The 25,502-nt window shown below is 47.9% G+C and overlaps 1 protein-coding gene across 2 annotated transcripts in view; it reads left to right on the top strand.

Annotated features, from left to right (window-relative positions):
• Positions 1-25,502, top strand: part of LOC144155505 (hemocyte protein-glutamine gamma-glutamyltransferase-like) — a 77,122-nt gene that overhangs the window by 1,278 nt on the left and 50,342 nt on the right. The window contains exons 1-2 of one of the 2 annotated variants that reach the window (XM_077686997.1): positions 8,806-9,392; positions 23,976-24,161. In XM_077686997.1, coding sequence (XP_077543123.1) covers positions 9,320-9,392; positions 23,976-24,161 — 259 coding nt within the window. In that variant the 5' untranslated portion in view covers positions 8,806-9,319. Of the gene's footprint in view, positions 1-8,805; positions 9,393-23,975; positions 24,162-25,502 lie in introns of those variants that run through there. The other variant, XM_077686998.1, reaches the window with a different exon arrangement.

Consider the following 25,502-nt stretch of genomic DNA (forward strand, 5'->3'; position numbering starts at 1 on the left):
TCCGTGTCAATTGCAGCGCGCTTGCACGTCTACAGGATAGTTTCTTTGAACCCCTTTTAAAACCATTCATCTTCTGTGAATTATCGTGCCACTGAAGAACATAACACACGCATGACCGCGTGAAACCATGTAAACAAAATTTCAGCCTTACCTTGCTTCAAACGGTAGTGCTGATCACATTCAGAGCTTGGCGCCAGGGGTCACTTGCTTTGCTCAACATGTCTTGCTCGTACACGCTTCAGCGGCCGAGGGTGAGAGTGAAGATGCGTTGCTCGCCCTGCCCTGCTATGACAGATAACTAATCTTGCCCGTCTCGCGGTGACACATTTGTGCCCCACATATGCTCTCCCACTTCGGTATTTCTAACAGCGACGCAGTTCTTGGGCTGGGCTTGACTACAATTTGTATCGTTTTACGCTCCCTCCGGAGTTCCCAGCAAAGCGTTTATGTTTACAGGTAAAGCCGACTTTCCACCGCCGCTCTCCGAAAGTGTGCGGTGGGGGAAGAAAAGGGGCAGTATGCTGTGCCGGCACGAGGCTCTCGACGCTTGGAGAAAACGGGAGGGGGGCGTTCACGCGACAATGATGTGCGTTCGCTTAATGTTATGTTCAGACTAAATACGTAACAGCCGTATCGTGCGCTATGGACGCAAAAAACGGCGTTTTACACAGTTCGGTTGGCTGAGACGTCAAATGACGTCATTACTTAAAGATATTGCGACAATTGCGACAACACTCTGAACCCGGCCTCAGACGCAGTTCTTGTCTACATATTGTCTACATTCTTGTCTACATTGCTCTATCACCGGAGACGATCTGCTGGATCCTAGCCATAGAGAAAGAAAATGTCCTAGCCATAGACAGCTTTCCTGTAAAAAAGAATGCAGTATTTAAAACTAAGATAGCAGTCCCGTTTCCATGTATCATATGTCAGAGCAGCGCAGAGCGAGCAACGCATCTTCACCCTCGCCCTCGGCCGCTGAAGCGTGTGCGAGCAAGAGGGGTTGCCCAAAGAAAGTGGCCCCTGGCGCCAAGCGCTGAATGAGACAAGCGTTGCCGTTTGAAGCGAATGAAAAGACAGGCTAGCGAGCGTGACTGGACGCGCACGCGCACAGCGGTGTCTCGACACCAGATGTGCAACGTCAGATGTCGCGGCGATGCATTTTGCCACGCGCTCGCGTGCCCCGGCTTATTTTGACGCCGGGTGTACATAATGTAGAAAAACGAACTTCCTGAGAGATGATGGGATTGAAAGAAAACTAGAATAAAGTTGAACGTAAGCGGCAAGCGAGTTCTAAACAGCTTGACACTGATATGTTGGAACGTAACGATGTGCGGCTACGAGCTTCAAGGTGCCCTTGGTTGGGACTCCAGCTATTGCTGGCCATTCTGCCTTCAAAAGTGATGGCTAACATTTTAGATGCGGAGCATCTCATGCTCGAGGCTGTGTCCCTCCCTCCCCTGTCCGCCGTCCGCACTCTACTGCGCATGCGCGTCTCTTCAGCCCCGTCAGCGTTCGGGCTGACGTCAGTGCAGTCCACTATAAAAAGAAGTAGTTAGGCGGCGCCCGGTTTAGATCCCACGAATCTTTGGCCGCAACGGGAGGTACGAGGCGCTCTTCCCACTGCGCTACAAACCGAGACGGGAGCATCTGCTACGAACGCGCCTTATGTCCTTCACTTATTCAAACTACGCCAAGAAGCTACTGATACAACGAAGGCACGCGAAGCTGAACGTCAACGGAAACGGCAAACTGAAAACTAATGGGAACTTCAGTCGTCTCCATGGCTGCATCGCATACTACTCAGGGTTCCCCTACGGGAAGATGGTGTAATTTTTTTGGTCCCTCTCCGTTTGAATGCAATAAAACTGTACCAGAGCAGAGCTATTACTCAGCGTTTCATCATATTCGCGCGATCTTTTCAATTGACGCATTCAGTGTCAAAACGAGTAATTTATTACGCCAAATCTTGCCTGCTTTGTGGCGTAAAAGCATGGCTCCAGCGATGATTCAGAGAAATCTATTACGCTTGTATATAAATACACCGTATTCATAAATACGCCATATTTAGACCCATCAGAGGAAAAAGATGCCCGGCGGTTATTGCCGTAGTGCCGAGTTACGTTGCTAACAATCCCCATTCGCGCAACACGTCGCCACAGTATCACCAGGCCTTCGTAGGCTTAAGAGCCTGTTCAACTTCTCCAACCAAAACTGGTTGGGTATCACAAGGTTTAAGATTATAAAACCGCTTACATTGGACCATCAAAGAGGGATATTCTGCTCCCATAAAATATATAGAGGTGAATACAGACTACTTCTAGCTCAGATTACGCTTTTCCCGATGGATGCTTGTACAAAACTATTTGTGTTACTAGCGTTGTTCCGCCAACAAAAGAAGCATGGCCACGAAAAAGGATCTGCATATAAAATTATCCTGGAAAACGGTACCATTAATTTCAATGAATACAATTCCTGCATCGGGACATGCTGTATACATTTCCAGCCGTTGGCCTGGAAATATAGCCTTCCATCTGGTAAGTGTAAACCTGAAAAAATTTTGGGGCATATTTCCTTGTAGTAAAATAAGCAGCCTATAGAATGCAGATATACATTAGAGTTCATTCATAGTTTAACTCGGTGACTTTATTAATTCATATGCATTTATTCCAAGCCATATAAGTTAGGTACTGCCTATCGTCTTCGGCAATGCATACCCCACGCCGCTGCCCCCGCACATCATATCGAGAATCAGGCCATACGGATCAATTTTAATTGAAGTTCTTTGCCGCTAGTACATCGCATGATATTTAGCAGTTTTTAATTCTAATCGTGATTATCGCTATAAATTGGCCGGCTTCCGCTTTAGGGGGACCCTGTAAAACTTTTGATAAGCGCTTCCACTCTTTCCTTCGCGTCTGGAAGCACTGCGAAAGATATAGTTATCGCCAGCACTGAGCGGCACTGCGGGATTTGCTCGTCGCAGCAGATACGTCTTCCCCTTCTGCTTTGTTTTTGTGACTTTTTTAAAAGTTCCTATCGAATACGTTCATTGCTGCAACTGAAGGCAAACCGGCAAACAGCCGCTACATGGCCTCAGTGACGTCATTTCGAGCCGTCGAAGAACGTCAATACCGGGAAAGGGAGAAAAACCTTTCCAAGTTATCTGTTTACAAGTTTGCAAGTTATCTGCTGGGCATACAGCAGTAATTTTTGTCTGAGGTACTTTGCGACCCCCTAACCTAAGTAGTGGGTTTGTTGGGTGACTACGTTCTTCAAGCACTTAAGATTTTTTAAAAGTTGAAAAAGTGTTGCAGGGCCCCTTTAAAGCTGCACGCATTGTATCTCAAATAACGATTTTTACTTCCGAAAGCTACAGCTAATTACGGAAGCACAAGCTACGCATTCTATGCATTTTTCTGCTGCTTACCGTTCGTACTGTTTACCTGCACGATAAAAAGTGCTTCAAACCCACGTTTAATCAAGAGTAGCTTACGCCTACTAGTTCCTTAACACCATTTTGTTTGGCTTTCATCTTCAGTGTGACAGTGTAATTGGTGCTAATCAGTGATCTGTAATCACTCCTTGCTTTTGTTTTAGTGCGAAAGTGGTGGTTAATTATATTTATCGAACATCTGGCCTCCGTGGCATGCAAAATATGGCTACCGGATGGTACAGAAAATATGGTCAACTGCTCGAAGGTTCTGTGTTGCCTTCTTGAAGCGCTCTTGAAGCGGCGCTTTGGCCGGGGTCTTTTCCGTCCAGGTCAGCGCACATCACCGGGGTGGCCTGCACATCACATGTGCAGGCCACCCCGCTTCCCTCCCAACCCTAACCTGAGGACAAGAAATCTTACTGAACAAGCTTTTCGCCAACACCTGTACTGCGCAAGGGACCATTCGAAAGTGCAGAGCACTTCATGGGCTCGTCTTGTCGTCGTAGCTCGCTAACGGTCGATCCGACTGCCGGAATCAGGCGGTACAGCGGGATAACGGACCCAAGTAGAGTTTTCTGTACCGTCGTCAGTGGGTCACGCTGAGGCTTCGAAAACCCCGCGGTTTAAATAGTCATAACCATTCAAACCTCGTGAACCGCTGGCGCTTGTCATATATCCCCCCGTTACTTAGCGCAAAGAAAACTGCAGGTACACTTCAGGCAAAATCTGAGCATATAACCGGCAGTCCCCGCGTTAATTTAGTTAGGAACGCTCTTTGGGTTGGATTTTACGATAGTAAGCAAAAAAAAGCGGCCACGCAAAAAAAAAAAAAAAATGGCGCGTTCGAAATGCTGCAGAAAGGCTCCAGCCGCGCAAGAAAAATATGGCGCGTTCTAAATGACGCAGCAAGGCTCCAACCGCGTAAGAAAACAATTACGCGTTAGAAATGACGCAAAACAGCTCCAACATACTAAATTAAAGCAAGCAAAAAAAGAACAGAACTCCCGCTGGCGCAGTTTCGGGCAGGGGGCGCGCCAGCACTGCGAAGGCAGGAAATTTGAAATGTAGCAGTGAGCGGATAACGGCGCTGCAGCCCATTGTGGCGAATCACTGCTCTGCACTTCCGACAGCTTTCCCATTGAGTGGAACGGCCTAAATTTTTTACCCACAGAACACCCCCCGATTTCCCTACTGTCACCACCCCATCACAGCTGATCTCAAGCACCTCATCCGGCCCTTCCCCAAATTTTCTCTTCCTTATTCACTCCTCGTTACCTCGACACCTCAACTTACATGGACCCCTCATCACTGCCACACGACACCTCCATATGGACTGACCCCCTCCCCCCTGCTCTTCTTCCTAAAGCTCGCAACAACAACTTTATGCGTGCAGCGGTTACAAAGGGGGAGGAGGGAGTGCGTGCACGCGCGAGCAGGCTTTGCGCACTCAGCGACTTTCAAGGACCTGTGCCCGGCTGCTGGATGAAATGCACAGGGCGCGGCCTGCCACGTGTCTAAACCTCAGACAGACAAGCGTTATAATTACGCCCTTAGCATTAGGCGAGTAGCAAAGTACGTCCCCGCTGATGGTCATCTTTGTTTGGCGATGGGAATGCGAGTATGTGCTGAGACAAGCATAGTAACGGAAACAAGAAAGCGACAGAAAAGGTATGAGATGGTGATGATAATGACAGGGCATGCGGGCGTTCAGCAATCGGACGCTCAGGATTTTTCAATCACTGCATCATCGGAGTGCCTAGGTGTACTGGGGATTTTTATCTTCAGCCTGATACTAAAGTCACTCGATACGGTTATCCCCTGTAATCACCCGATACTGTAATCCTCGATCTTGCCCACTCAAAATGGGGAAATAAAAGGACTTGAACTCGAGCCTGAACTGCTTGTATTTTCATTTATTGGTTAATGCTAGTTTTACAGGAGGTACCCCTTCAGCCCCTGACTATATAGGACTTCTTCTAGAATATAAAAGCGTACAAATGTTTATTGTGAACCATAAACTTCCCATTGGAAGGAGTAGGAGAATCGGCAGTTGGTTTGGTATCGCTGGTCTTGGAACGTACCTGCTGATATGAGCCCAAGGACCGAAAAACAAACTACATCAATATTACTTCAGACCATTACAGCGCATACAGAGCGGTCTGACAGGCATGTAATGTCGAAAAAAATTCGTTTTGCTGTGTTGCGTAACAAGGACATAACTATCAAGTACGCCATTGCTACGTCTATGTCTCCCTCAACACCTTCTTGTTGCTTCATTATGGCAATAACTAGGCATGGCCCAAATTTTTTAGTACAGACGGTTCTCGCGGTCTTTGGGCATCTTTCTAAACTCCCAATTTTGCCTACATCTACCATTGAATGAATGAAACTTTATTAACGATACGGGGGGCTTGGTAGCCTAGTTGGGGAAGAGGAGAGAAGGGAAAGGGAGTGGGGCGGCCGTCAGAGTCGTCCGGTCAGGTCTGCCGCTCGCACGAACTCCCACAAAGAAAGGATCGTGCTCGCGGCGTCCAAGTGAGGGGGCGGAGTTGTCCATTCTTCCAATGATGTAACGCCGGCGCCCTTGTTCCTGTTCCTCAGCGGTGAAAGGCCGGGGCAGTCCCACAGTAGGTGCCTTAACGTTGGAGAGGCACCGGTATTGCACGTGCAGCACGTCGCAGTGGATGCCTGGTCGCCCTCCTCGTTCTGATCGGTGATGTCCACTTGTGGGTCACCGCCACGAGCTCTTTTGGATGCAGCGTGTGCTCGCCACTTTGCCAAAACATATTCCGTAAGGGCAGCACCTGTCCTAGCCTTGTATATTAGCACTTCCGCACCGCGCGGAAGCCCTTTGGGAAGTGGGTGGGGATTGTGCGGCACCTTCGCCCTCAGTTCTCGTTTGGCTTGCACCTTCATCCGCTCGTGTTCCTCGTCCAAATGCTTGTTTAAAAAGAATGGCATATGTAGTGAGAACATGGTGTTAGAGCTACCCATTTCAACTTTTGAACAGACACACACAAAAAGAATCGGTACTCACCTTTGCTTCCAGGTGATATGAGTTATTATTGATGAACTTCTTCAAAAAAAAGCGTCGTTATGTGCACACAAACCGTGACTACAAATCGTTTCGACACTGCAGAGAAAACGAAACAAAAGTTCTCTAATGCCATGGGCGTGTTCGTGAATGCGAACCACACCGGACGTCTTCCCGCCAAGGTACTGACACGTGACACCGTTCACACGCTCTCGCTTTAGCGTAGATAGAACGCTGAGCAACAACAATATCCTTGCATTCCTAAAAAAAAGGGGGGCAACCATGACATTTCGTTTCGGATGACCCAACGAAGTGGCTCAGTGGCCCAGTCGTTAGGCTAGTAAGCGGGTTCTATTCCCGGAGGCGACGGCTGTTTTTCTGATAAAGGCAACCCCCCTCCCCTTCTTCCCCCCACTGACAGCGATTTCGCCACTACAGGCGTAGCTTTGGCTGGTAAAACACCAATTTGATTTGTTCTTTAGCTTTGAAACGGTAAGCGTTATATTTGGCAAAAGCGGCAGGAACCAGTTTCCACCCCTTCCAGGATGGAATAGATATTGATTTTTTAAAAGTTTGTACGAAAAGCACATTAACAAATCGTGTTCACGTATAAAAAAAGTTTGTTTCAAAAGCTCATCTATCCGTCGTGACTAGCTGACTACAGTCTGGTTGCAGGTGTGGAGCATTATTTAAGCTCTCATTTCGCCAAGGGCATAAAAATACAAACGGTGATCGGATGAACATTAAAATGTTCGCCCCTCAGATGAAGTCCCAAAGCGAGCGATGATGGGGCCCGTATAACCAGTCAATGTAGTAAGACGTGTCTTCCAAGCAGTGGTCCGCCGCCGCAAGATACCTTATCCTACTAGTTTGTTTTCACATCTTTACCCCATCTATCAATAGTACAGCATGGTTTTAACTTGTTTTATTTACTGCTCCATTGTTCCGGCGTTTGCCTTTCACTGAGTTTGAATACGGCCGTCGAGAGACTCGTGCACGGAAGCGTCAAAAGCGCCTTCAACGTAAGTTTAAATAACTGTATGGCGTCCAGTCATGTAAGATTCAAAACTCAAAGTGATTAGTTAGTCAAAATACCTCAGCTGAATATAAAGAAAACTTGGGCACAAGTTTATAAGGCGTTTCCTCCAACCAGTTTTGTATTAGCTCTCAGAGATGAGAGTCACAAGAGTATGCTGCCTATGTTGAGAACAGAGGCCGTTTATATTTGCGTGACTTGAATCTCAGATCCAATATCAACATCAATGAACCTCAAACTCATCGACTGAGGCTCAGGTCAAGACCGCAGTTTCACTCAGCACGCTGCAAACTCTGATTTGACCTCAGCGTAACCTTAAATAGATACGCTAAGTGACTTTTCATCAACCTCGTGTTGTCCAAACCTCACGAAGTCACCCACGCCTGCTTGTTAAACAAATTAACACTGAAAGCTGCAGCAAATATTGATGGTAGACACTGTTGTTGAGTGACAGATTAAAATCACCACCAGTGTGACCGAAGCAGTAAAGCAAAAACGGAGGAGTGAAAAAAAATGGTTCTGGTTGAAAACACTGGGGAGCCGCCTCAAACTTATGAAGTCTATCAAATCTAAAAGTATTGGACATATTAAATCAACTTGTTACATCAGAGGAGCTAGCCGCGCTTCACAACACGAGCTGCGTGAAAGCGAGGAGAAAAAAATTGCCCGTTCGCTTAAATGCGCAAACCTGTTCGTCTTCGCCCCGCCCCGAGGGCAGGGCGCACATATATAGTATGTTACGATCATCTGTTCCGAAAAAAAAAAAACTTGCCGCTGCTTGCGGGGAACACGCGCACATCCGTGCGCAGGAAGAGGGCCCTCCTTTGTGCGTCTGTCAGGATGATCTACGGTTCCCTCTTCGTCTTCAATGAAGTCACGATCCAACTATGGTGCTAAAAACCCTTCAATACAAGACCAAGAAAAAAAGTTGAATAGGCTTCTACGTGAACTGAATGACACGAGGTGAGCGACTGAAAACAAATAAGAAAATTCATTCAAAAGAAATCCATGACGTTCCAGAAAACCTAATCTTCTTTTTCCGCCTGGTAGTCCCTCGGGAGAAACTTTTGGAAAACAAAAACAAACCATTGTAGTTTAGTTTCGCACGCTGGCGGCTAAATGAGGGAACACAAGAATACGTCTCTGCGAAAGGCGCAAAGAGGCATGAATCGCCGCTGTCTGGAGAACTTATCTGCAATATATTCGACAGAAACGACAGCGGCTTCGAAGAAGTGAACCGCACCATTCAGCGGCTTTGGGGTGGTGGTTCAAGGCGTTCACGGTTAAGAACACCTAAATGACGAGAACGCACGAACTAAAGGAAAAAAGCAGAGCTGGTTTTCTTCTTTTTTAGTTCGTCTGCAGACATGCACGCCTAGGCATTTTCGGGCATTTTCGGGCACGCCTAGGCATTCGGGCAATTCCTAGGCATCCAGGCATTTACCACCCGTCGGAAGTGATCGAAGGAAGCCAAACTGCCCTGGTTTGTGTGATCGAGCAAACTCTCTTCCTCACGGGCTGTCACAATTAGTAGCCAATTTCCGATCCCAGTTAGGGTCGAGCCTTACCTCTGGCTGAACAGTGTCTATCTCATTGACATTTCCCACCGCGGAACGGAGCGACCTGTTGAATTTGCTTGCGCTAGACGAGCCTGAACCGACAGGCAAGGGTTCTTGGCTCCCTTCCGGCACATTACTCAGCGGAATTTCTGGTGTGCCAGGCGCACGAATGGTCTCGCAATCGAGATGCAACTGAACGCTTTATGCGCGCCCGCTGGAAGATCAGGTGATAACGTCCTGGAATACGTCCGGCTATGCTGTCCAGCCGTGTGCCATGCCCCACCGTCGTCGCCGTCAGCCTGTGGACGTGGCTCGTCACTGTCGCGGGTACGTATACCCACAGCTCGCTGTGTCCAGAGGGGACCCATCCGGTGCGCCTGCCCGCTGCTCCTCCACCGATTCCGCAGAATTTCAGCTGGCCATCGCAGTCGTTGGGCGTTTGATGCTTGCTCGCGCGCAAAAGCAAGGAGTGCGGCTTCAAGGCAGGCCCCGCTGGCTACTCGGAGCCCTCACGAGTATACCCATTGTGCCTCCCAGCTAGAAACCCCGTGTCGGTCATACATTCCCTCTTTGTAACTCTTCTTCGTAAAGCTCAACTCGTGTTAAATTCACTGCGTATAGTTTTGGACGCTTGTTATTTTTATAGTTTTCGGCTGCTAATCAAGGTTCGTTTTGCGAAAACAAAAGTGTTCCCTATAGCGACTCTTTTGCTAAGCGCAAAAAAAAATTTACTGCGGTTTCCAAAAAAAAAAATCAAAATAACCTTCAAATACACTAGTCCTAAAACACGCTTTGAATATAGCATATAATCTCGCGCAAAAGTGAGTGACGTGGTCACAATCGTCTAAGCCGAATATTAATTTTTACGAATAGCAGAGAAGCCTCAGTCACGCTACGCTGCGCAGTTTAAAAGCTCTTTTCCGAGTGTATTTTTAATGTACGTGATACTATCGCTTTGAGTTTACATTCCATCACCCTAATTACACGACAAGGAGCTAATATTTGCGCTATGGGTGAGTTTTTTCCGTGCACTTCCGGTAACACCGGACGACCGTGTTAGCGTCGTTTGCTCCCTGTCGCCTGATCCGTCGACGCTAGCCCTTTTAGATAATTAAAAATACGTGACTTTAGTAATAACGTCGCTATACATACCTTTCGTCTTCGAAGAAAAGCACACATTTACCCTCTATTGTACTTTTGGGCTGGTCTGGCCTGTTTTTTTTTTTTTTTTTTTTCAGATTCCTTTTTGAGTTCTTCTCTGATATCTTTTTCCACCAAAATTCTAATCTTCTTTTCACAACCTATACTGCTCTTCAATTAACTTTTCCGTTGAGCTTTCAATTAACTTTTCCGTTGGGTTTTAAGCCCAGCGTTTCCGGAGGCTGGACTCCTCCCTCATGTACTGGTCGGACACCCTTGCATTCCGTTACAACGGTTTCTGGTTCCCTCCCGCAGCCCGCTCCCAATTCTTCATCGCGTATCTGCCCACGGATGAGCATTTTTGTTCGCAAGCAACCCACTCGGGCTTCAAGAGGCCGTGCACGCCCATTGGTATTGCCAAATCTCCCACTTCCCGATTCTGTAGATATCCATGCAGTTCTTCGCTTCCATCCTTTTTTCCCACTTCGTTGCTTTTGATTCTTTCATTTTCTTTTCAATTATCGCCATCTTTTCCACTGCGCTTCAACCTTTCATATACTTTGTCCTGAGCCATATGGTTCTTTTTCTACGATGCGTGTCCACGCTTTTCAAGGAAAGATGCCGTCTCTGGCCATCTCAGGTCATCAGTGTTTCTAAGCCGCTCTTCGAAACATATTTTGCTCTGCGCATCTCTCACTTCAAATGAGGCTCAGCCCATGTCTCCCTGCACTACCTCATTTGCAGAGTGATTGTGTGGTCCAACGCCCCGAAACTACACCTGGGCCATGAGGCGCGCGTAGTGGAGGGCTCCGGATTAATTTTGACCATCTGCGGATTTTTAGCGTTCTCCGAAATCTCGAACACACGGGCGTTTTCGCTTTTCGCCTCCATCAGAAAAAGCAGTCACTGGGGACTACCTTATTTATTGTTTCACTGTATTCTCCTAATGTCCATCGGCATACAGCCCTCTGGTTCACTTCTATCGGGATGAGATCTGGATGTGACACGCGCCAGTGCGTTCGAAAAAAAAAGAAAGGAGCGCCGGTACTGTTACCCACTTCCAGATTCTTCCCACTGGTTCACATTTGCTGTATGCCCATAGTGTTGTGTTTTTCGTGATAGAGGCGTTTTCTTCCTTTGTTTTTTTCATTCCTAGATACTGAGGGAGTTGGTTCATATTTAAAAAAAAAAAAAAGACGTGCGGCGCTAAACAGACGAGGACGGTGGTGGTGGTGGTTCCAGTGAAATGGCGCGTACCCGCTCAGGGGGATTGGCCAGGAAATGGGCGCCTTACCGAAAGAAATTAGGTAATTTTTGTAGGGAAAGAAAAATATTTAAATATTAGGATGGATTAGCAGTAGATGACTAGAGAAATAAAAGTAAGGAGATTAGAGAAAGAAAGAAAAAAAGGTAAAAACGAACATCATTTAATAAAAATTGGAAGAAAGAAACACCAAGGAAGTGGTACAGACGAAGCAGTGAGCTGGGCGCGCATATTCTTGACAAGGGAATCCAGTAGGGCTAAATGATGTCTAGCACGGCAGACGGCCTGATTCCAGGATGAATGAGTGCAACGCACTGCAAAGATCCCCGTGGCAGAATCCCAGTTCCTTCCCCCCGAATGACAAAATAACTGTAGCAGACAGCGGGAGGTTTAGCCGGCTGCATGTACTTTCTAAGTATCTTCGTCTTATCGAGGAGAACCGTCGGCAGGAGAAGAAGAAATGGTCGATTGTTTCTGGTTCTTTGCAAAAGGCGCATAACGGCGACAGGGTCAGATTAGAGCGGTGCAAGTAATAATTTAAGTTTGGCACGCGACAGCGAAAGCTAGTGAGGGTGACTTCACAAGCTCGCGACAGGCTTATGCTGCACTTCCATGACTACCGGAGGTGCTCGTGCTCCGAGTCTTCGTAAGCAGAATCAGGGAGACTTTGAAGTAAGCACAGCCTACGGAAGCGAGCCGAAGTTATGAGGGAAATGGGCGGCAGAACCTCCACAACTGGACCACCCAATGCCATTCCCGCCAGGACATCCGCCCATTCATTAAGCCAGATACCTGCATGTCCAGGTACCCAGACCAAACGAAGTTAACGAAGGGAGGAAGGCGATAAAGGAGCAAGGACTCGACGTAGGGGGGATGAAGTTGAAGAAGTAAGGGCAGAACAAACAGAAAATGAATCCGTGAGAATTATTGCCTGTCGTTTCGAGGAACCAAGCTTACGAAGGGCCAAGACTATTGCGAGAAATTCTGCGTGGAATGATGTAGTAAAATTAGGCAGCCGGAGGGAAAAGGCCCAATCGAGACCGGGAGAAAAAACACCTACGCCTGCCTTCTCCTTCCAGACAGAAGCATCAGTTGCAACAATGGCGTGGAATGGGAAACCATTCAGATGATCCTGTAGGAGGCCTGTTAAAAGGTTCAGAGGGAGTAATTTCGCGTTAGAGGGAAAGATTTCATCAAAAGAAATATCTAAGGGTGACACTCTGTCAAGTACTGGGGCCGACAAGAGGGCCACATTTAATGGGCCAAGCAGAGATTGTACAAAGACCGCCTGTGGTTGTTTGAACCGCGGCCATGAACTACCGAAGAACAACGAAAGCCATGTAACGAAGGCAGTTTGCGGCCTGGATATGGGCGATTCCATGACTCGTAAAAATGCATCTACGGTGAGGGCATGCATGCGCAAGACTAATTGAGGAATACGGGCTTCCATGTATAAAATTTTAATTGGTACATAACGGGGAAGACCCAGACATAAACGTAGAGCTTGTCTTTCGAGCATTATCAACGGGCGAAGTTTGTTTTGGGGACTTTCGGAGAATAGCACACATCCAACTTCTAGAATTGGCCGGACGTACATTTTGTAAATCATTAATAGGGTGTTACGACGCATGCCCAATCTTTTGTGACTTAGCCCTCTCAACAATGACACGTCCTGAGCCCCTTCAGTAGTAATGTAATCTATGTGTGGACGCCAATTGAGGGTATATTCGTATAAAATTCCCAGCTATTTTAAGGAATTGACCTGAGGAATGTCCTGTTGCCGGCAACTAAGAGATATGAAGACTGCACCGCTCACTGAGAATGGAAGCAGAGCACATTTGTTCACATTTAGGTTCAAGCGATTGCCATCCACAAGCCTCTAAGGCACTTAAATACGACTGCATACGGTGAAAACACTGATCTCCACCAGAGTTGCTGGATGGCGCTTCGAGCTCTCCGGCGCACGGCCGCCGGAAGTTGGAGCGCTCGTCCCGGAAGTCGGGCCGTTCCAGCATAGCGCATGCTACGCATGGGCTGGTTTCGCTCGCATTCGGCCAAAAATGCCTGCTTGTTGCGCCGTCAACTGCACAAGCAGACCAGAGAAGTCGTCTGGGAAGACGTTCTACTTGGAAGTATTACAATATTCTGAACGACGTGCGTGATACGCAGCGAAACGCAAATGTCATATCAGTGTCGGTTTCAAGCTGGGGCTCTTGTTACAGATTCCCTCGCTCTAAGCCGGATTTATACCGGCGTTGGGTGGCATACTTATACCCTAGTTACACGGCGAAAGTAACCGCAGTTAAGTTTAACCGTGGTTACTAAACTTTAACCGTGGTTATCGCCAACTGCGGTTTTGGATGTTGCACGCGAAATTGCAAGTTTGGTAACCGCAGTCACTTAATTATGAGCGCAACAAAAATAAATTACCGCACTTTTAACTTCACGATATAAAAAAAGAGAAGCAGTGTAGACAAAAAGAAATATCGTTAAAGCATTCGCTTCTGACACAAACGCAACGCACTCGTGCGCGGCGAGAAGAGGGGCTTCCCCAACAGCTCGCAACCGGCTTGGTTTGCTTAGGTCTGTTCGGTGTTAGGAACTTTCATCATAGCATCGCGGTAGATATTTGACCACCGCTATCTCTACAACTGCGAATTACAATCCATAGCACAATTTTTCACCGCACTAGCATCCATTTTCTCGAATGCGGAAGTTCTTTTCCGCGATCAGATTGATTTCGAAGAGCGGCGTGCGATAAGCTGTTGCTGCCGTGGTCTGTGACGGTTCGGGCCGCAAGCAGTGCCGTGCGAGCAGGCGCGCCGGCGTGTTTACAGGCACGGCCGACGGGCGCGCCGATCGTTTCCGTGTGCTGAAAACGCTTCAAGATTACCTGCTATATCCATTTTTGGCGGACGACGCGCGGAATTTACAAATTTAGCGCGGCGTTTGTCGTAGTTGATCGGGCGGATCGGGAAACGAGCCGCTGCTGACGGGCTGTCGCGCTGATTGCAAGAGCGATGCAAAGAACGTAAGCGCGTCTTGGGGACAGCTTTTGGGCGCCCGCTATTTGAGAACCTTTGTCTCTTCCGAACGCCAGGTGATTTTTTTTTCGCCTCCGCTGATGAGCCGCCACTTGCGTCCGAACTGAATTGTGCGATTTTGAGCACTGCGGCTGCAGAAAGTGCGGTTAGCGTGACCGAACTGAGGTGCCAAGCTCAGTTTGCGCTAACCATGGTTAGCGACGTGACCGCAGTTTCGTCTGTCGTGTAACGCAGCAAACTGCGGTTTTGTCTAACCGCGGTTTGCTTAACCGTGGTTAACTGTGCCCGTGTAACTAGCTCTCCATCCCCAGGCAGCAGGCTCTGCAGTGACCACTTTACTGACAACTGTTTTGACCGAACGGGCGCACGAACTCGGCTACAGCCTGTCGCCGCGCCCACGTTGTTTTCTTTCTAGCATAAATCCCTAGCATAAATTTCTAGCATAAATCTCGTTAGAGCTGCGTCGTCTCTCAAACCAATACCCAAGTGACATTTTCGTTCTCCTTTGCAATTAAATTCTGCTTCATATTAACGTCGCACGCATATTTCGGTATAGCATATGTTGCGATCTGAACGCAATGTGTATAGCCAAAATGCAATAAAGTGAGAACAAAATGCCAAAATCCGCCAATGGGGACGTTTATCAGCGGTTGAAAAGCATAGCAGACGCCCGACTTCCGGGACGAGCCGTTGAACTTCCGGTGGCCGTGCGCGCGCCCGGCCGCGACAGCGGCGAAGCGCCATCCAGCAACTAAGTGGAGATCAGTGGGTGAAAACAAGATATAAGGCATGATTTTTTTTTTTTTCGAAATGAGTCAAATCCACCTAAACATAGTTTGAGAAAAAAGCGAAATTTGTTACAAGACCTAAATGCAATCCTGGCAAGGCAAAATACGTTTTGCATGTCAGCGAGGGGAAGTTTACAGCCACATTGATTAAAAATGAAATAAATTATTTGATCACTCCTGTTCCAAAATGGCCCGTCTATTGGTGCGGTCTGTACTCCAGCCTCGGCTTGTTTACCAGGCACAATTCCAACACCTGAACCAGGCGGAGTGGGCTCGACTTGAGGCAATTAACCGAGCCGCAATGCGTACAATTACCTTCCTCCCTAGGATAACACCGATCCCTGCTCTTCAGGCTGAAGCTCAAGTTAACACCTTGGATGAGCTTGTCCATCAGCGTCGGTCCGCCCGCATGCATAAACTCACCTTTGTTGCTGAGGCAGCGGCGTTAGGAAATTACATGGGTCGTTCACTACCCACATCTCCAGCCTACGTCGTTACCAGGCCACCTTGGCTATACCACCAGGTGACCGACAACAGGCCACTAACGCGACTTCACAATCGATGCGACGGACATACTGATACGCTTTTCGCGGTCGCACAAGAACTGGCGGCTGAGTCTCAACCCCAGGTGGTGCAGGCATTTGTGGACGCTGGGGCCAAGGACTACGTGGTGACGACAACACTACAATGTCCTTCCCACCCAGAGGTCTGTCAAACGTGCTTCTACGAAACACACCGCACCCTGCCGTCTATGCTGGCTGAGCTTACGGCCATCCGGGACGGCTTGCAAGCACTAACTCCTGCTCTTCATCAAGCCCCTGGAGGTACTACTTTACAAATTTATACAGACTCCACGGCGGCCAAACGTGATTTACGTCGAGTGAATAACAACGCGGCCATCTCGAGGGACATTCATGACATACTGGATACGTACCCCTGCCCTCTGCGGCTTTCGTGGGTCCGGCGAAATACGCTTCCCGCTCACATTGCGGCGGATGGTGCCTGCCACACTGCATTTGTTCCACGACCATTGCCTTTACTGACATTAGATATAGCAGGACAGTTTTTACAAAGGAAAGAAGATCTTCGTCGCGCCACACGAGCTCTAATTCCACCGTGTGGAACGGACCTCCCTAGCCGACTCACTCGCTGGGAGGAGGTCTTGCTGCGAAGACTTCGTGTTGGTGTAGCCCTCTCTCCAGCTGTTACCCGGGAGTGGCCACCACGCTACCATGCCCCGTTCGACCAGAACTGCCCCTTTTTCACGGCTCCTGCCGAAGATGCCGACACAGAACATTTGCTGTGGACGTGCCCTTCATTGCAAGCGGCCAGAACACGACACCTTCGAGCACAGGCCTCCACCCTGGCAGACCACCTGACCTCCATCGGTGGATATGGGGACCCCACCACCGCTCCCTTCTTGCATTCGTTCGCGAAACGGGAGTTAACCTATACTTGTAGCATAGTATTTATGCCAACGGGCATACTATCGCAAATAAAAAAAAATATATATTTCTTAATAATATCCTAATTAATCAGTCAATCCCTCCTGACACTCCGAGCTGTCAGGTTGGAACTCACAAGGAGGCTGCTACGTTGGTTATATGCTATCAAACCAAAATCACAGTCCCATTGAGAAAATGGATTTAGCGCATTTTGATCCGTGCCTCAACAGGATGCGGTTCATTTGAACAGCGCAGCTGTTGAGCAAATAGTTTGTCCACAGCTAAAAATACCAAGAAAAGGCTGAGCGCTCATGTGCCTCGAGCGCACGTTCGGGGCACGCTAAGCATACCCACTTGTGGAGATTGACCAACATTGGCCACAAAAAACCTCTAGCGCTCGCCGTATCGTGGCAACACTTTCTCGGAACGAAAAAAAACACGTCATAGCGTACGCCCCTTGCTCGTTCGTCCTCGTGTCGTCGCGCGCGCATGCGCTCAGCAACGTAGATGAGCCGCGACTTGAATGTCGAAGCTGCTGCTTGTGATCAGACTCCACATGGCCTGGCCGCGGATAGTTCGCACGGCTGAGGAAGAGGCCGCGCTTCGAGAGGATCGGCGTGCAATGCATCCGCTAGAGAGTATAAGTCGCGCTTGGAGAGTGGCGTACGAAAACGTCGACCAAAACCACGAGCTCACTGTGGCCTTGCTCAACATAAGGCAATTGAAATGTCATGCCACCGACGTCATTCACGTCACCACAACGATACTAAAACTCAACTTTGTGTCCGCAAATGATCACCTACAATAGCTTTGCCATTCAAGTCTTGCGCGTGACTGCAAGCTTCTCTGATTTTTTTCGATACAAAATACGATCTGCGTGCACGTTTGCCGGGCGTTACGTTTGCAACCTCTTTTCTGGGGAAAGTTGCCGAGTTTTTGTTGTAGGTACACTTTTATCTGACTTAGTTCTGGTTTCTGGACTTGAATCGTTTCGAAAAAAAAACTTCTTGTATATAGGCACCTCTAAATGGTGTGTCTTATCTTCTTCGTCCTCGTCCGTATCGCCGCACGCCTTTTTTCCTAAATGCTCTTTGGGCTATTTCGGATACTCCTCGCCTTCGTTTACCGTTAACCTGCAGATATCTGTATTTTGTTACCTGCGGCATTGTGTCTTGTTCAATCGAAGCTGATTTTTTAAGATCGTCATACTTGAAAGCCATAACTTCCAACTTTCCTTAGCATAATCTTATCGTTATAAGAACAGTGGCTACTTCCTCGCACATATCCGTGAGGTGTTGCGGACGATGTTCGTTATTTGCTAGTAGTACCATGTCGTCCGCGTATATCAGTCCCGGGATATGTTGTTCTACTTTCTGCTTTATGCGACTGTAGAGTAGATAGAAACCTATTTTAATTTCCTCAAGCTTTCGTTTCTCGTCTTTTTATGTACAGTATAAGCAGCGGTCGATAGAGAACAATGGGGCTTTAGACTTCCATTTGAATCTAGCGGATCGGTGGACATTAGGGACACCCAGGTAGTTCGCACCTGGCACTCATTGTAAATTATCTGAAATCCTGGCGTAATTCCTCCTGTTCGAATAGGCTCTATAAACGTTCTTTATGCCTATTGTCGTAGAGAACGTTTTATATCCTTTTATATCCAGAAATGCTATCCTATTTAACGTTCACTTTTGACCCATTGACAACTCCATGCATTGTGCTGGACAAGTAGGTTGCCGTCTAAAGGTATGCCTCGTCTGAATGCATTGTGTAGTTGTCTCAGTACTCACCTTCGCTTCCATCCAGGCTTGCATTGCAAGCCTGTGTACCACTGAGGTAACTGCAACTAGCCTGTACGATTTAGCATGGGCTGCCTCTTTCACCTTTATAGATTAAGCCTAATGTTGCCCTTATGCCAATCGTCTTTTACTTTCTTAGTTTTTATAACTTTTTACTGCGTAAGCGGGGTATGATGGCTTTCACCCGTTTGCTTAAACCATGAGGAATCCGGAAGGTGCATGCAGGATCAATTTTGTTCAGTGTTTGGTACTTTTTTGTGCTGTCTGTCCACATCGGCAATTGTGAATGTTTTACCACAAAATACGCAACGACGCGGCATCACGCCGGGTGACTGGGATTGCGATAACGTCACTTGTCTGGCTATGGACCGCGTAAGCTGGTTGGTCAGCCACCACATTTCCAGCCACCCTGTAGTGCCCTGGTAGCCACTGTAACGCGATGACGTACAGAATGCTGGTAGCCCGAGTGCTAAAGGAGTGCATTACTGGGCTTGTTTTTCACGTGGATATGAGGCGAGATGTTGAAGCACCGCCCGTGAATCTGTGAAAATCACGAATTGACAAGCTTGCGTTTTCAGAATGTACTTTAAAGCAAACGTACACGGGGAGAGAATCATCGAGACTCCCTGAGGGTCCCCAGGGTTGGTTATCTTTGGAAAGTAAAGACAAATTCGCAGGGCTTGGGCCTGCGTATACCTTCCATCCGCTTTGTGTTTGTCTTGGAAAGTGGGCAGAGTGCTCAAAGACTGCACCGGAGCATTCCCTCGCAAAGTGCTGTGTAGAGACGTAGGAGAGATCCAACAAAGCAAGCTTCTGCTCAGCTTGACAGCATGTGGAACAGCTGAGCCCCTCGTGCGGCACACAGTCGAAGGCAGCTCTGATGCAATGGACACGGTGTGACTCTGGGCTTCAGCGCACTTTATGTGACTTAGGAGGGCAAGCACGTTATCTATGTTGCAGCGAATTTCCTGAAACCAGACATCTGTGGGGATACGCATTCGTGTTTTTAAAGTTCCAGTCAGGACGAGCAAGAACCATTTTCTCCATCAGCTTCACTACGCAGCTCAGCAGTGCGATGGGCCGATAGGAGTCTATGTTCATAGAGATCTTGCCAGTTTTTAGTGCGGGAACAAGACGTCCGAACTTCCAACTCAATTCGAGGCGGCCAGCTCCCCAGCTGTGGTTGTATATGCCAAGCAGGAAGCTCTTAGCTTTGTCACCATGACATAACTGCATAGTTGACGTCCCCTGGACCCGCGGAAGAAGCATTGTTGACGGAAGCCAAGGCGGCTAGTAGTTCCGCCTTTGTGAACGGCTCGTCTATGATAGCCACGTTTGCCGATTGCGATAAGGCAGGGGCACACTTGCGGGTAAGACGGGGCCCGTCAAGGCGGTAACTTTGACGCAAAAAGGTTCAGCGAAATCGAGGTCACGGGCGTTCTGCCGGATAACGATGAAACAGAAAGTGTGCAGCGCAGTACCTGGTACGTTTAATTTTCAGGTCCAAGGTTCTACTACCAGTAGACATGCCAGTCGACATACCAGTAGACAATATAGGTAACAAATTGAGGAAAGGGAGACCAACGTCTCCATTCCCTTTCTTTCCTTAGGACGTCTAGGGTGCTGAGGTTTTCAGGAAAGCCGGACATCGCGTCCGGCATACGGTTGCTATTTTCAAGGTGTTGCTCTAGTCTTTCGGGAGAGATTAACACGTTATGCGAGGGAATTTGGCCGTAGATTGTCGATGTGCGGGCATTTTTCCAGTTTTGGAGTGAAACGCGGGGCTTCGCTCGCCTTCTTTTGCTGCCGCCCGGCTTCAGCAAGCACAAAGAGTCTGTGCGCCATTGCTTTCTCATTAGTGGAGCTGACGCAGATTTGTGCTTCAACTCGACAGCGTTTGAAGTCTCGGTGAGAGATTTTCCGTAGGCGCTAGCCATCTGCACTTGCCGTGGTTATAAGTCGTGGTAATCACCAGCCATGCTCATCAAGCACCCGCGACAAGACGTAATGAAAGACAACCGGAAACTACGATGGCGGCAGCCAGGAACGAGAGCTTGCACGAAGCTGGAATCGGGTGCAGCAACAAGTGGAGTGTGGGAAGGAGGAGGCGTGCTGGTAGGCTCGCCGACAATAAAACTACGGCGGAGGCGAAAGAAAGAATACACGATTTCAGCGAGCGCCGCGACTGCGCAGTGACGTTTGTTCTCCCTATCCGGTGGTGGCGCGCTGCTCAGCAGACACGGCCGCCAACCATGCGCGCAACCCGCGCAATCCCATCAAAGCGCCTCTCCCATGGAACTGATGCTGGCGCCGACATTGCGTTACCTGACTACAAAGAGGGGCCACAATTTAAGCGATGCTCTCAAAAACCGCTGGAAGGCCTAGATCAGGAACAGAAAAGAACTAAAAACTGTGTTCTAACTAGAAATTATACCCAGTAAAACGTGTCTAATTACGTAAATTTGCAAATTACTTTTTTTATATATCTCCCGCCACCCAGTCACCTCCTCCAGCTCCACCTGTTAAATGATTGATGGCACGATACGGCCAAGCGCCCGCTGGACCACGACGCTCATGAAACATACAGTTCGAAACATAGCAACCCGCACTATCGCTTAAACTGAACAACACCTTGCAGCCGCACATTCACGCGGCCAAATCTTGAGCCACACAAGCGTCGATGTCCTCTGTGTTTTTTTACTTCATAGAACCATGACTCCGCTGTGTTTAACTTGCCCGTTACGTGGGTGCGTTTTGTGGTTATGGCCCGGTTACTTTCACTGGTTCCTAGGCTAGGAGTCGTATCTGTGCCTGCACTCAGACTCTCGGCTAAAACTTACCTAGTGCGAAGATGATGTCGATCGAAACGATCTGAGGGGCTAGTTGGTTTTTTGACATGATGGGATAAAATGCGCAAAACAAGGTCGGGACGCACAGAACGAAGAAACCACCCAGCGCAGACTAACGGACTTTTATTTCCCACGCGCATACCTACTACATCCCGCCGGCACGTAGGAACAAAAAAAAAAAGAGAACAAAAAAAAAGCCGACGCATTCACTGCAACACGCAAGCAGCTACTGACCGGTCACTTCTCATCAGGAAATGCGATTTCCTTAAAATATAAGGAAATCGAAGCAACGCTTGTGCACGGGCGGTTTCAGGGGCTTTTATAATCTCCCGAGCGAGCAAGTCACGGCTCCTGACGTCATGGCTCGCCCGAAACACCATAGCAAGTCCGTCGCCTGTGAGGAAAGGAGGGGTTTACAAGATTCCTATGAATTCTAAGAAAGTATACATCGGCTACTGGCAGATGTATAATATCAGTCATTCTAGTAATAGGCATCTTGGCATACGTTGCCATCATTGCAAATGCTTTTCAATTTTTAAGAAAACCGAGGTGCTCGCCAGGAGCCATGACTTGCTCACTCGGGAGATGATAGAAGCCCCGGAAATCGCGCGTGCGGGGGAAATGAGTGCATAAACGTTGCTTCGATCTCCTTATCTTCCAAAGAAATCGCATTTCTTGATGTGAATGTGTTGGCTTTTTTGTCTTTCCGTTCTCTTTTTTCTTCTGTTTGTTCATACGTGCCGACGGGATGTAATGTATACGTGCGTGGGAAATAAAAGTCTGTTAGTCTGCGCTGTGTGGTGTTTCCGTTCTGTTCGTCCCGTCCTTGTTTTGCGCATTTTATCCCATCATGATGTCGATGCCGAAAGCTGAGTACCACTCGCGAACTGCTCAAGAGGCACCATCGCAGTCGTGATCGCAGAGGCAGTTGTTTTCAAGTTCTAATTTTCAATCTCAAATTACAGAGCCACCCCCCGCGACGTCACAGAATAAAAGCGCCGATTCCCAAGAGTTGTTGCTCCGACAAAAACTCCAGTGCAGTGCCAATGCACCTTATGCAGCCTCGCCGAACTGAGCTAAGGCTCCTCGCTGAGGGGCTGAGCTGGCTCTTGAAAATTGGCGCCAGCCCTTCAAGATTTTTGGCATTCTGAACCCGGCAGACTGAACACCCCTTGTTCGAGGTGTTTTTTTTTTCTTTGATCATCGTTTCCAAGTACAAGCTTCAATTTCTCTTTCTCTCTCATTCTCAATATCTTTCTCTAAACATACATTATACATACATACATACATCATACATACACATACATACACACATGCATGCACACATACATACATACATACATACATACATACATACATGCATACATACATACATACATACATACATACATACATACATACATACATACATACATACATACATACATACATACATACATACATACATACATACATACATACATACATACATACATACATACATACATACATACGTACATACGTGCATACATACATACATACATACATACATACATACATGCATGCATGCATGCATGCATGCATACATACATACATACATACATACATGCATACATACATACATACATACATACATACATACATACATACATACATACATACATACATACATACATACATACATACATACATACATACATACATACAAGCAAATTTACGTGCGTATTGTAATCCGTAAGTTATGTTGTCTTAGCGCGCCCCCCCATCTTTCATCTACAGTCAAACCTGGATGTAACTAACCTCTACGTAACGAATTCTTGGATTTAACGAAGTTTTCAATTCCATTGAAGCCCATGTGCTTGCGACCTCTATGTAACGAAGGAGTTGCGACAGTTAACCTGGATGTAACGAATTTGCTACGCTGATGAGTCAAGGTTTGTTGCCGTTTTTCTAAAAAATCGGTGGGCAAAATGCACTAATTAAACGAATTTCTCCCGCACCGCAATCTCTCGTGCGTTTCCACGTGTGAGGGCGGTGTCGGTTAGGTACTAGGCCTGCCTGTCAGCGTATAGTCGCGTGAGTCCCCTGATATCTGCGGTATGGGTTCGCGGATGATTACTGCGGCCTGAATAAGAAAAGATTTCTCTTTTCAAGACAAGCTCGCAATTTGCGCTCTTTCAGCATAAGTTTGGTTCTTGAAACGCGTTAAGGCATCGAAAAGTATCAAAAAGCATATGTGATACTTACTTACGTTTGCAAATTCGGGGGTCGTGTAGTAGCAGCAAGCGCAAATCATGTAGTTTTTCAGTGTGAAATATATCCATGAACAAGGGTGAGTTCAGCATCACTGATGCCTAGAATATTGGTTTCATTCCTGCTTCGTTCGCGCAAGCCTTAGGTCAAAACCTAAATGTAACGAAAACCTGGATGTAACGAAAAAATGCGAATTTTTGTCAACTTCGTTATATCCAGGTTTAACTCTATAGCCTCAGGAATGTGTCGCCGTTCTGTCATATTGCGTAACAGTCGCGAGCTGTATAGTTCGCCGAACAAACCAGACATTACCAGTCGGACCTCACAAATGCATCTTGGTTGGCCGTAGCCCAACCCGGAAACTACGTCGTGAGCCAGCTCAACCTGTTCACGGAGGAAAATGCAGCCCAACACTTCACGCAGCTGTTCAAGAACGTGCGTGGCCAAACGCCATCGCTCGTACTACGCCGGGGCTTCGACTTCACGATAGCCGTGGAGAGCCCGGCCTCACAACTCGTCATCATCCTCTCCCAAGGTAATCCTAGCACTGCTTTACTGTTCCTATGCATATCTATGGAGGGTTGCCTGGACGAGCAAGCTATGACCGCGGCGGCTGCGATAAGTGTTGACTGTTCGGTCAGATATAAATATACAAATGAGCAGGGTGTCGAACCGGAACCGAACCGAACCGAAAACCGGAACCGAACCGGTATTTTTGCCGGAACTGAACCCGAACCCGAACCATTATTTTTTGAGCCGGCTGAACCCGAACCGGAACTGAACCGAAAAAAGAAATAACGGTTTCCGGTTCTCGACAAAACGGTTCGACCATCCCGTTATTGATAACGGGTGGTAAGTGTCATTAGGGGCTTCTTTCTTTCACGCGCCATCAACTTCGCAATCTCTCGCTCACTTTTACCCGTTCAATGAATCAAAACACTCCGAACACGCTCATCACGGTCACAACATGGTGACAATTCGATTACTTGATTGATTGTGAGGTTTGTTAATGCGCCGACGCAAGGCAGGCGATGAGGCGCACCGCAGTGGAGGGCTCAGGATTAATTTTGACCACTTGGGGATCTTTAATGTGCGCTGAAATCTCGTACACACGGGCGTTTTCGCTTTTCGCCTCCATCAGAAAAGCGGCCGCCGCGGCCGGAAATCGAACCCGCGTCTTTCGGCTCAGCAGCACAACGCCATAGCCACAACATGGTGAAACGACTGCACACCAGTATAGCTATTAAGGCTCCTAATTGCAATGGTATGTTGCTGATGGTCGAGCAAGCAGGGTGCAAGGCTGGGAAGAAAAAATGTCAAACTCTTGGCAGCCTGCACGATGTTTGAAGCACCGAATTCACCCTTCCCGCGGTCGCCGGTGCGCCTGTCACCACGCCCCCACAAGGGGCCTTAAAAGGCTCAATAAAACGTTTGTCGCTCTCTCTTTCTCCCTCATTGGGACAGTGCAAGTGCAATCAGTCCACGAGATTGTTGCACTGTGTACCAGCCAAGGTTCAAGCCCTACATTTGCCTATGCCTATTTACAGCAGCTAAAGAGTGTTGAAATTTTGGCTTTTAGGTACATGCATAATCACAAGAATTAAAACAGCGCCACTAACGGGACACACGAAGAAAGGGACGCACATATGTTTGTCATTGGTTCGAGACATCGGCTTTATACAAGCGAGGCGAACCTCACGAAACGAGGAAGAGGGGAAAATAGGGCGAAGGGGCCGGAGAAATAAGATTCTTAAACGTACTGCACGGGGAAAGAGAACATTGATTGATTATGAGGTTTAACGCGCCGACGCTACACAGGTGATGAGGCGCGCCCCAGTGGAAGGCTCCGGATGAATTTTGACCACCTGGGGATCTT

The sequence above is a fragment of the Haemaphysalis longicornis genome, unplaced genomic scaffold (assembly GCF_048455015.1).
Source record: "Haemaphysalis longicornis isolate Haplotype H1 unplaced genomic scaffold, Haemaphysalis longicornis Haplotype H1 scaffold_1, whole genome shotgun sequence".
NCBI classification, from domain to species: domain Eukaryota; kingdom Metazoa; phylum Arthropoda; class Arachnida; order Ixodida; family Ixodidae; genus Haemaphysalis; species Haemaphysalis longicornis.